Source organism: Oncorhynchus kisutch, linkage group LG30 (assembly GCF_002021735.2).
Source record: "Oncorhynchus kisutch isolate 150728-3 linkage group LG30, Okis_V2, whole genome shotgun sequence".
NCBI lineage: Eukaryota > Metazoa > Chordata > Actinopteri > Salmoniformes > Salmonidae > Oncorhynchus > Oncorhynchus kisutch.
The window spans coordinates 11,917,215-11,930,475 of record NC_034203.2 but is presented as its reverse complement, the minus strand read 5'-3'; the positions used below and the strand labels follow the sequence as shown (position 1 = coordinate 11,930,475).

At 42.2% G+C, this 13,261-nt stretch overlaps 1 protein-coding gene across 1 annotated transcript in view; it reads left to right on the top strand.

The window, feature by feature from the left end:
• The window catches only part of LOC109875229 (calsyntenin-2), a 265,219-nt gene that overhangs the window by 200,038 nt on the left and 51,920 nt on the right, over positions 1–13,261 (top strand). The window contains exons 5-8 of the mRNA XM_020467488.2: positions 4,439–4,588; positions 9,152–9,337; positions 10,592–10,849; positions 11,859–11,980. Coding sequence (XP_020323077.2) covers positions 4,439–4,588; positions 9,152–9,337; positions 10,592–10,849; positions 11,859–11,980 — 716 coding nt within the window. The remainder of the gene's footprint in view (positions 1–4,438; positions 4,589–9,151; positions 9,338–10,591; positions 10,850–11,858; positions 11,981–13,261) is intronic.

The following is a 13,261-nucleotide window of genomic DNA, read 5'->3' as shown; positions in this document are numbered from 1 at the left end:
GCTGACCATCTCCATTGGGTTGAGGTCAGGTGATTGCGGAGACCAGGTCATCTGATGCAGCACTCCATCACTCTCCTTCATGGTCAAATAGCCCTTACACTCCCTGTGTTTGGGTCATTGTCCTGTTGAAAAACAAATGATAGTCCCACAAAGTGCAAACCTGATGGGGTGCCTTGAATTCTAAGTAAATCACTGACAGTGGTCACCAGCAAAGCACCCCCACACCATCACTCCTCCTCCTCCATGCTTCATGGCGAGAACCACACACGCGGAGATCATCCGTTCACCTAATCTGCGTCTCACAAAGGCACGGCGGTTGGAACCAAAAATCTCAAATTTGGACTAATTAGACCAAAGGACAGATTTCCACTGGTCTAATGTCCATTTCTCGTGTTTCTTGGCCCAAGCAAGTCTCTTCTTATTGGTGTCCTTTAATAGTGGTTTCTTTGCAGAAATTCGACCATGAAGGCCTGATTCACGCAATCTCACCTGAACAGTTGATGTTGAGATGTGTCTGTTACTTGAAATCTGTGAAGCAGTTATTTGGGGTGAAATCTGAGGTGCAGTTAATTGCTGGTTTCTGAAGGCTGGTAACTCTGGATCTTCCCTTCCTGTGGCGGTCCTCGAGAGAGCCAGCTTCATCATAGCGATTAATGCTTTTTGTTCTTGACATTTTCCTCCCATTGCCAACAAAGGTTATATAACAAAGTATGACTAAATACTTTTTTGCCCCACTGTATGTGTTATTTCCTAGTTTTGATGTCTTAAATAAAGAAAAACCCTTGAATGAGTAGGTGTGTCCAAACGTTTGACTTGTACTGTAACTTGGATCATTGTTATAGGGCTGTGAAACCCTGAGCATGGAAATTGCTGCTGACATTGAACATAGCTTAAGGTTAGGTTATTTAATTAATGTCAGACTTTCCCATGCCACTGTTCCCAACCCCGTATATACCATAGGTTGTAAATAAACCATTTGTAAGCTGATAACTTCTCATAACTTCTATCATTATTATTTGGCTGTGAAACCCATAGCCAAATGGCTTCTCACCATTTATTCACAGAGAGCAATTTCTGTTTGTTTTTTAACAGGTAGTGTCCATTTATTTACATGAGTGTGTTGATTAATTATTGCTTTCTTCACTGGAAATACAGAATATGTATAAAAATGCCAAATGTATCAAAAGCTAAAACAAGCAGAGATTTATGACTATTTAACCATGTTAATCATTACTGAGACATACAAACACTTAGCCAGTTAAAGATCATGAATACATGTCAACTAGATACAAATATTTGATAAAAAAAGAATTCATACAAAATGCCAAGAGTTGACTATAACATGAGTACAAACAAAGTGAGAGTGTGTAAGTGTTTGTGTGCGTGTGTGTGTATTCTGGAAAAAGTGAAGCCTTGTATTAAATGCATTTTATGAAGAGAATTGTGTAATGTAAGGCTCCACAAAATATGAAATGCGTTATGAAAATTGTGTAGTCCTACTGTTGCCTACACGACAAGATGGCCTTTCTGACTGCAAGTGCACCAGTATCCCAAATTAATAATTGAAAACAAGCAAAGAAAACAGTTTTGGAATTAATACAAAAATTTTTTTAAACATAAGACTACTATTTTATTAGAATTATTTCGGTGACAACCTGGTTAATTAACAATATTGGGTTGTTAACACATTTTTTTATTTTTTTAATAAAAAAGGCAGTGTTGAACACCATTGCCCATCATGCATCGCTCTAATAACTTTCAAAAGATTGTTCCGAAGTTTGTCCCCAAAAAATGTATTTTACTATGAATATTTTACTACAAAAATGTATGTATTTTCACATTAATTAAGCCGCACAAAAACACACAAAATCTGCTGAGATACTTTTTGTACATACAGTGGCATGTGAAAGTATTCACCCCCTTGGCATTCTTCCTATTTTGTTGCCTTACAAACTGGAATTAAAGTTGGGGGGGGTTGTATCATTTGATTTACACAACATACCTACCACTTTTAAGATGCAAAATATTTTTTATTGTGAAACAAACAAGAAATAAGACAAGAAAAACAGGAAACTTTAGCATGCATAACTATTCACCCCCCACCTGAAGGTCAATACTTTGTACAACCACCTTTTGCAGCAATTACAGCTGCAAGCCTCTTGGGGTATGTCTCTGTAAGCTTGGCACATCTAGCCACTGGGATTTTTGACCATTCTTCAAGGCAAAACTGCTCCAGCTCCTTCAAGTTGGATGGGTTCCGCTGGTGTACAGCAATCTTTAAGTCATAATCCAATTGAGAATCTGTGGTGAGGTCTGGGCTTTGACTAGGCCATTCCAAGACATTTAAATGTTTCCCCTTAAACAACTCGAGTGTTGCTTTAGCAGTATGCTTAGGGCCATTGTCCTGCTGGAAGGTGAACCTCTGTCCCAGTCTCATATCTATGGAAGACTGAAACAGGTTTTCCTTAAGAATATCCCTGTATTTAGCGCCATCCATCATTCCTTCAATTCTGACCAGTTTCCCAGTCCCTGCTGATGAAAAACATCCCCACAGCATGACGCTGCCACCACTATGCTTCACTGTGGGGATGGTGTTCTCGGGGTGATGTAGGTGTTGGGCCCTCTCTTGGCAGGTTTGTTGTGGTGCCATATTCATTCAATAAAAAAAAAATGGATTTAATGGTGCTCCGTGGGATGTTCAAAGTGAATGATATTTTTTATAACCCAACCCTGATCTGTATTTCTCCACAACTTTGTCCCTGACCTGTTTGGAGAGCTCCTTGGTCTTCATAGTGCCTTTTGCTTGGTGGTGACCCTTGCTTAATGGTGTTGCAGACTCTGGGGCCTTTCTAAACAGGTGTAAATATACTGAGATCATGTGACAGATCATGTGACACTTAGATTGCACACAGGTGGACTTTATTTAACTAATTATGTTACTTCTGAAGGTAATTGGTTGCACCAGGTCTTATTTAGGGGCTTCATAGCAAAGGGAGTGAATACATAAGCATGTACCACTTTTCCTTTATTTTTTAAATATTTTTTTTAAACAAGTAATTTGGACAATTTTATGAATGTCCATTACATGAAATCCAAATAAAAATCCATTTAATTTACAGGATGTAATGCAACGAAATAGAAAAAAACCCAAAGGGGGTGAATACTTTTGCAAGGCACTGTATTTGCACGAATTGAGTGTGAGATTGTGTTGCAATGGGAGATGAGGCTGGGACTGGAGCTCCATCATGTAAGTGGGGACTCGGGAACTGAGGCTTGCTAGCTGTCACTGGTGATGTCTCATTTGTAACTTACCCTAGCTGGGTTATGTTCTATCATGGTGTGAGATGTATCACAGCTACAGTAAATGTATCGCATTTAATCAAAGACAAACAATGCCACCCCTCAGAGCCTGTTCCCTCTCTAGGTTTTCCGAGGGAGTTTTTCCTAGCCACCGTGCTTCTACATCTGCGTTGTTTGCTATTTGGCATTTTAGGATGGGTTTCTGTATGAGCACTTTGTGATTGCTGATGTAAAAAGGGCTTTATAAATACATTTGATTGATTGAGCTCTCCCTAAGGTGTCATTTAGGGTAGAATCTACACGACTCAAATGTTTGCCTTAATCGTGCATTGTTGTCAATAGGAGATTTCCCGCAAAATAATGAGTTATGCCTGCTCATCTTAAGTTAGGGTTCAGCCCGTAGAGACCAGTGCAACCACCACAGATATTGCAGTCTTCATCGAAACCCTTAGCACTCTGATTGCTTGTATGGAACTACATCTGAATAAAGGCGTCCTTTTGATTCACTGCATGGCATTAATCTCCACAATCAGCACTAACAACGTACCACTCCACTAACTCTCCGACCCAGATTCACAGTAGTAAGTGAGAGACTGAGATATCCTCCTTTTTGAGGGTACATCATCTTCATAGGGTCCATCTGGGAGTGGAGCTGTCCAGGTTTGAGGGCTCACACCGCTCCTGACCTCCTCTCCTCTCCTTGACAGCTGCAGAGCTGCCTCCAGGGCAAGATTCATGAATAAATGCCAACCAGCATCAGCATCAGGACCATAGAGATACAACTATAGAGAGGCTGATGTCATAGGACCTCGAACCATAGAGCACTAGAGAGGAACTATCTCTATGATCCAGACACTGACATACTCTCAGACAACCAAACTGGCTGTAGAGGTTGCCAGCTAGTTGAGCAAAATAGCCTCCGTTTAGGGAAGGTGGGAAAACAAAGGCTAACACACTTAGATGTTAGAGTGTGATGAGGATATTCATTTGGATAGGAGAGCAACTCACTGAAATCGATGAACATTACATTAACTGAATTGATTTACAGACGATAGCAGTGAGTTGAATTGTCTTGAGTGCATCCCTCACGCTTGTGATGTTTGTTTTTTTAACCTTCATTTCTCCTCTCCCTCATTAGGCAACATCAGAAACACGGAGCGACTGAGCTACGACAAGCAGCTGCGCTACAAGATCATGGTGACCGCCTTCGACTGCGGCCAAAAGAGGGCGACGGAGAGTGTGGCGGTGCACATCGATGTCAAGCCCGTCTGCAAACCTGGCTGGCAAGGTCAGTGGCATCACAGAGGAAGACTGTTCACACTGCAAAGATCTAAGTTGCAGATCGCAAAAGTTACTAACAGGTTGCTAATCATTCAATAAGTAGTTTGGCTTCCCCAAAGTTAGAGGCTACCACACTGTTAGCAGAAATCAGTTTACTCCTCACAAAATGGCCGCCAGCATGACTCAGGGTACTTGCTTGCAGCACTATCAGTGTCTCTGCGTTTCGCCTTGCACTGTTCTTTTCTCCCTCTGCACCCATGACCCAGTAGTGTTCTAAGAGAAAGAGGAGCTCTCATCATCCCTGTGAGGGCTTATAACTACACTATCACACTCCTTGCTCTGGATCGTACAGTCCTCCTCGATTCTGTTTACCCGAGCAATCCAGGTCAGGGGCCCCTGTGGAGAAGGGAAGAGGGGAATACAGCATATCCCATTTTAGAATAAACCCCCAAGAGGGAAGAAAACATTGTTTAAGGAAAGCCGGTGGAACTTGACTGGATCTTGTCTCGTACCACTGTAGCAGTCACACAGTTAAAGCCTTCACAAGCGGACAGGGTCCCCCACTGCTTCCCTGTCAAAGACGTCATTAGGCCACTTCACGAGAAGAAAGGCTGGGAACACGCCTTCATCTAATTACAAGAAATCTCTCCGTTCCTTAAAGGTTGAGTCCGCATTGGCAAAGTTCTCCCCAGCGCCTTTGTTATTGTTTTGGTATTGTTGATGAAACGAAGGTTGAGGCGCGTCAGGCAGTGTGGTAAAAAAAATATGTTTTAAACGGTACATATTCTGTTGTTCTGTCACGCGTGCATTGATGTCCGAGGGGGGGGGGCTGTTAGTTGTTTGCAGTTTGATGTTGTAATATCCCAAATGGACGTGGCAGTTACACCAATTAAGGATTTTAGATTTAAAGACAGTGTGTTATTCCTCTTGCTGGAAATGTAGCTTGAAATGGGGCCAGAGTTTTTCCATTACCTGAATGAAGGCTCACACAGTAGTGGGGGGTAGCTTGATACTAAAGGGCAGCTCTCCATGAGACACTCACTGTAAATGTCACCCTCAAATATAGCTATATCTAATAGTCCTCAAAGTCATGGCAACAGACGGTACATACAGCTGCAAAGTACTGTACAGAAAAGTGTGGCAATCCCACAATCTTTTTGTTTTAAGAGAGACATTGGTCGTACCCTTCAGACCAATAAGAAACATGAATATGTTATACTCACAAGAAGCTCATAAATGTTGCTAAATGGGCCGTAATGTGTAATAATTCCAGCCATAATCCCACATAGGCTAGTAGCCATTAATCTTGGCATATATAATCATAAATACAAGATGTAATAAGGCGTTAACATATTATGCCCATGACTTACATGGCTATATATTCCATCAAGTCATTTATTTGACCTTGTAACTGGATAATGAAATGTGTTGGAGTATGATTTGTGTCATTGAACAGAAAAGCCTTGTGTAATTGAACAGAAAAGCCTTGTGTAATTGAACAGAAAAGCCTTGTGTAATTGAATAGAAAAGCCTTGTGTAATTGAACAGAAAAGCCTTGTGTAATTGAATAGAAAAGCCTTGTGTAATTGAACAGAAAAGCCTTGTGTAATTGAATAGAAAAGCCTTTTGTAATTGAATAGAAAAGCCTTGTGTAATTGAATAGAAAAGCCTTGTGTAATTTAATAGAATGTCTATTGAAATTATAGCTCTATTTGAAATCGTGCATGCAAGATTTCTATGGTCTTCAAGACAACACCAACACAGTATATGTTCATTACCAGGTTAGATAGACGGACGGACGGACAGACAGATAGATAATTGTATTGTCCTCCAAAAGAGAAAACTATACTGAACAAAAATATAAACACAACATGTAAAGTGTTGGTCCCGTGTTTCATGTGCTGAAATACATTTTCCCTATGCACAAAAAGCTTATTTCTCCCTAAAATGTTGTGTACAAATTTGTTTACATCCCTGTTAGTGAGCATTTCTCCTTTGCCAAGATAATTCATCCACCTGACAGGTGTGGCATGTCAAGAAGCTGATTAAACAGCATGATCATTACACAGGTGCACCTTGTGCTGGGGACAATAAAAGGCCCCTCTAAAATGTGCAGTTTTGTCACACGACACAATGTCTCAAGTTTTGAGGGAGCATGCAATTCTCATGCTGACTGCAGGAATGTCCAACACAGCTGTTGCCAGAGAATTTAATGTTTATATCTCTACCATACATCGCCTAAAACGCCATTTTTGAAATTTTGGCAGTTTGTCCAACCGACCTCACAACTGCAGTCCACGTCAGCCCAGGACCTCCATATCCGGTTTCTTCACCTGCGGGATCATCTGAGGGATGTGGGGAGAGGGGGGGGGGGATATTATTGTCAGTTATTAAGCCCTTTTGTGGGATTTTTTAAATAATTTTAATTGATTGGGCCTGGCTCCCCCGTGCGTGGGCCTGGTTCCCAAATGGCTGTGCCCATTGCCCAGTGAAATACATAAATTAAAGCCTCATTTATTTGTTTCAATCGACTGATTTCCTTCTATGAACTGTAATTCGGTCGAATATTTGAAATTGTTGCATGTGGCGTTTATAGTTTTGTTCAGTATACAACATGAGTATAACTCTTAATTAAAATCACAGGTGAAATCCTGTACCTTTTCTGTGCTAGCCTTCTAACAACATCCTTTCTCTGTCTGCCTCTCCCTGGGCATGTCATTTCTCTGTCTGCCTCTCCCTGGGCATGTCATTTCTCTGTCTGCCTCTCCCTGGGCATGTCATTTCTCTGTCTGCCTCTCCCTGGGCATGTCATTTCTCTGTCTGCCTCTCCCTGGGCATGTCATTTCTCTGTCTGCCTCTCCCTGGGCATGTCATTTCTCTGTCTGCCTCTCCCTGGGCATGTCATTTCTCTGTCTGCCTCTCCCTGGGCATGTCATTTCTCTGTCTGCCTCTCCCTGGGCATGTCATTTCTCTGTCTGCCTCTCCCTGGGCATGTCATTTCTCTCGCTAAGTGTTTGGCCTAAAGTATATGACGGAATAGACTCGACAGCTGTCAACTCTCCGCTCTAAACACAGCAATAAAATGGCTATAACTGCCCCTTAGACTACAAAGAAGGCCTGGTGCGGACCACAGATACATATGGAGGGTAATCGAAATGTAAAACGGGCGACAAAGATGACAGACGAAGCCGAGGGGAGGTGAGGCCTTCCTGCACTGGAGCTGTCAGGTTCCTTGAGCTTCTAATTCCCCTCTTGCGCTCTCCATTTTCCGCCATCTCTCTCATCCTTTCTCTCTTACTACATCTACCTTTCTCTCGCCCTCTCTGTTCCGTTCTCTCCATCTCTCTGGTCATTATGCCACCTATCATGGCAGATCCTTCTAGCCACCCATCCCATTTTTGCATTTTCATGCCATTTCCTGGCAATCTGGCATATCACTTTGGTCTGGTATAGAACCATCAACATCCCTCATTTTTTCATTTTACTTCCCCACTCTTCTTATTCTACTGTTTCACTTATTTTCGTATTCTATTCCCCCCAGTTCTTATACTCTCATATTGCTGTGTGAAAAGGTCTGGGGGCTCCCTACCTGGTCTATGCATCCTTTTGATACAGACACTCTCTGATTTAAAATATTTTATCTGTAGTTAGCTGGTCTTGGTCTGCCACTCAATAGTATCGTTATAGAGATACCTGTAAACACAATCTTGTTTGTGACATAATTGGGCAGTGATTCATGTCAAATTAATCCCGTTGTGGTGATGTGTTAGCATGTTCATTAGCATTGAGAGCAAAGTTGATCATTGTAGCATTATAGCATTAGCTACAGGAGAAACATTCCACTGAGTAGCCTAAGACTGGTTTCATTTAAACTCAGAATGGTCAGCCTTTCTTTCTTTTTGTGTCAGATAAGGGTTATTGGTTTGATATGGAAGACCATGATAGCAGACCCCGTTCATACGTGTTGCCAACACTCAATTGTGTGACATGGATTAGCAAGCACAGTGGATTAGCAGTTAGCATAGCGTAGCCTCCTGTGTCAGAACCTCACTTCCCCTTAAGCTTCTTGGTGTGTGAAGTCATCTGTCACCTGTTTAGCTTTAGTGAGGAGTGCTCCGTAATGCCTTCAAATTCAGAGGCTGGCTCTGGTATTCAGTGGAACCCTTTTCCTCTGTAGCATTGGCTCTGTGCTGGAGCTAGCCTGACTATAGTAGTGAAAGATGCTGTAGGATAAAATATGCTGAGCTGAAAACAGGCTAAGGATCTGACCTTCACCCAAAGAGAAATACCAAACATGCAAATGGTGAATAATACAACAGTGGGAGAGCCTGGCCAGTGGCTGAAAGCATTTATCGTTTCTAGGTGATTATTTGTATTTCTTAGTACTGTTTCAGAAGTAATTAAATGTTCTATTTAGAAATGTCTGTATCTACAGTAGCGCAATAGTGATCAAATATTTCAGTACAGTTATGCCCTATCAAGCCAGTTTTGGCATCTGAATTACTAAGCATTAGGAAAAATACATGTTCTATTGGGAATAATAAACTATATATTTCTCCTGTTCTCCCAGGCTGGAACAAACGAATGGACTATGAGCCCGGAACGGGAAGCAAGCAACTGTTTCCCAAGATGCACCTTGAGACTTGTGACGGCCCGCTGTCGGCGGTGAGAGCCATGGTGGAGCTGCAGACCAGCCACATTGGGAAGGGCTGCGACCGAGAGACCTACTCTGAGAAGTCCCTACAGAAACTCTGTGGTAAGCCACAAGGGAAAGAGAGAAAATAAAAGAATCAAATGTTCTAATAATATTTCATCCTGTGTTCAGTTGCACATTGTGTAATGCGTTAATTACACTTATGAGACAATTGGGTGTGTTGTTTCTATTTCACTCAACTCATTAATGGTTGTAACTACTCTAAATTCTAATGTTTTGCTACGTTGAGTCATTTCATTGTAATTTGTCAATCTACAGGTAGGCGGCAGGTAGCCTAGCGGTTAAGAGCGTTGAGCCAGTAACTGAAAGGTCGCTGGTTTGAATCCCTGTACTGACTAAGTGAAAAATCTGGCTGTGCCCTTGAGCACTTAACCCTAACTTCTCTCTCCTCACGATCACAGTGAAAGTCCTGCTCTATAAGAGCATATGCTAAATGAAATGTCTATATTTGATCAAACGTATGAATCATTGTTATTAATAATTCTGGGAGGAAATCTGCTCAAGTGAACATTTTCATTGTGAAGAGTTGAAAATGTGAACTGTCCCAGATTTTCTATATATTTCTTTCTTAGATTTTATTTCCTGTAGTGAAAAACTGAAGCGTTATATGGTTGGTTTAAAAAAATGTACATGCAGCAATAACAGTTCATTGTTCGACTCGAGCCTAAGTCTTTATGTGTTTGTGTAATGGCTACACCTGCATACTTGATATGTTCATTTGGATGCAGAAGTCTTTCCCTAGTCCTTTAGTATGCAACGTTTGCAAGCCAGGAGCTTTTCCAAATCTCCATAATCGTTATCTAATATGCAACAAAACAAATTGTAATAGCAACATTGATTTCTGTGAGAGTACAAATACCGGTACACATAAATAGAGAACGCACAGAGATTGCTCAAGAGGGCCACCATGTTATTTTCTAGAGCCACTTTAAAGATAATTGAATTTGGTCAACAACATCCTACCGTTCAATTTTGAAAAATGTGTAAAAAATTGTTTAAAAAATGGGTAAAAAAAAGAAGGACTTTATTTCCTAAGCAGAGAATGGTTGGAATTTTGAATAATTCATAGCTTTCATGGTCAGACGTGGGCTGGTCAATACAAAAATAATATGAAAAGAAGGAAGGGGTCACGGATTTGACAAGGCCTTCTGAAAACTGTGCAGAGTGAGAGTATGAGACTGAATCTCATCAACTTCTCTCTCCTCCTGATCACAGTGAAAGTCCTGACACAGTTTAAAGAGGCCTGGGCGTGGATTTATGCGTCATCTAAGTTCTCATCTTTAATTGGTCCTCCAGGTGCGGCGTCCGGCAGCACGGACCTCCTCCCCGCCCCCAGCGCTTCCACCAATTGGACGGCCTCGCTGCTGACAGACAGTGGGCGGGATAGCGACCTCATCTTCCGCTTCGACGGGCGGCAGGCCTCCAACGTGCCGGAGCGGGTGGTTCCACAGAACCTGACTGACCAGTTCACCATCGCCACGTGGATGAAGCATGGGCCCAGCCCTGGTCTGAGGGCTGAGAAGGAGACCTTGCTCTGCAACTCTGACAAGACCGGTGAGACCAGGAAGGGGTTCATTTGTGGGATTTGATCCATCCTAGTTCATTGTTAATCAAAGCATGATTTTATGGTGGTGGAGCTATTGCCCAAATTGAGGCTATTTATCTTCTGTCACAAGATTTTAAGAGAGAATCAAAGCAATAGCCACTATTCCAGCTACTATTTATTGTTCAATATAAGGTGTAAGAAAGGAGGTTCCAATGTGAAGACAGTTGGCGCCCAACGTGGAACATAGGAAAATTTTTGTGCCCAATCTGGAGTGGAGGTGGCGTAGTCGCGTAAATCTAGAGGTTGTTTTGTCATCTGTCGACCACTTCTAGTTTCAGAGTCAGACTAAGTGGAGCTGTGAAGGTGTGACTGGAGACAGGCGGCCTGACAGGCTCTTATTGATTCCATCGAGCTCTCCTCTCACACTGAGCGAAAAGGAGAGTCCATCAATGTGCACGGCCAAAACAGCCCTGTGTGTAACCCCAGCGGCTCCAAGGAAAAGCACAGGGGGGGGGGGGGGGGGTTTATGATGAAAAGTGCCACCATGAGAGAAAAGCTGTGAAGTCACACACCTCATTAGCGTCCCACAGGGCCTTTCACAATGTCACAATGGCACAGGGAGCTTGTGACATTTATTGAGCTGCCTCGTGAAGTGGCAGGGTTTAATTCAAAGTGGCACACGTCAATAGCATTTACAGGACATTTTGCACCAATAAGCTCCTTTGTCCATAATGACAGATATAATTTCAGATACCACTTTAGCAGAGCATTTGTATAACATCATTTATTTTCACTATTAACTGTGGAAAATAGCTTTTTTTGGTTGAATATCTTGAAATATTAATTTTATTTTATGCAGTGTACCGTCTAGAATGTCTATGTTTTTCTGTGAATGAGAATAGAGGATATCTCTATTCTGTTCTGGCTAGATAAGGAAGTTAACATAACTCAAACGTTTATGAATGTTATAAGCCTGTAATTGCCAGTTTTCTGTAACATACCCAAATCCTTCTACAGAGATGAACCGGCACCACTACTCCCTGTACGTCCACAACTGCCGTCTGGTTTTCCTGCTCAGGAGAGACTTCACCCAGGTTGACACCTTCCGCCCTGCAGAGTTCCACTGGAAACTGGAGCAGGTGAGCTGACCTATGACCTCTGACTTTTGATCCAGGAGAACCTCCACTGTTCCATTGTCTATACTAGCATACTACTTAGAATTAGGGCCGGCTCCAGAATTGAAACGGTTGGAGGGGCATTTGATTTTCATACGGGGCACGTTTTCTTTCCCCCACTGGACCTCCTATGTGGATATATTGGACACTTTAATTTGTTTATATATATTGTTACAACTATGAAACAGAAAGCATTGGTGTTGGAACCATCAAGACGCACGGTCAGCAAGATGCATGGTCAAATGGTGACAATGTATGTGCTTGATAATAGTGAAAATCATCACACAATAAATAATGGCATAGTGAATAGAAATGTTAATATGACAGCAGTCAAAAAGTCCATTGTCAGTTGGAGCATGCCCATGTCACATAGCGTAATCAACGAAAGCAGTTGAGTTGCGTTTGCCTATTTTTTTGTTTCTTGCTTGAGATGTAGGACCTACTCTCTCAGTGAGGACATTTTGTGCAGATAATAGCCCGTGGAATTCTCACCAGCTTGTTCTATTCCAAACGGTGCCGTCCTCTCTCCGGTCTCACCGTTCCATTTGGTGGTGGTGTGGGCTCCTGCTCACTGCTCACAGTTCTGTCTTTTTTTGCACTTAGGCCTCGGAGGTGTAGGTTCAGGTTGAGGCTCAGAATCAGAAGAATACTCATCGGGCGATGTCATTCTGATTCATTTCTTCCACACCATCTGAGCCGTTTTCATTCAGATTTTGTAGCAACACTAACGCAGCATCCATTGGTCTTGGTCTTCTTGCCATTGTAAATTACTCACGCTCTCACCGTGTACTACAAGTAGGCCAGAGTAGACTGATAACAGAGTACATAACATTTTGACAATCATGGGTGAATTAGAATCAATCAATGCCATAGAATGGCCCGCACTGTTCTTGATTTGCAATTGGTGATTACATAATTATGCATCATTTGTTTCCCCTTGCTCATCAACTCATCCATTCTCCCTCATCATACTTTCTTTATTTAATCTGTTATTGTATGTGTGAAATTAGTTTCGGTATAGTTTAGGTTCACTTTCGAGGCAATTATCAGGGTGATTATGAACTGGGCACGGCATCTATCGTCAACTATTGGGAGGAGGGGAGCAGGCCCTGCTGTCGAGAGAAGGAGGGGCAATGGGGAAAACATATAAAAAAATGACCTCCCCTCCTATAAGCTAAACACCTTCTTCGCCCGCTTTGAGGATAACACAGTGCAACTGACACGGCCCGCTACCAAGGACTGTGG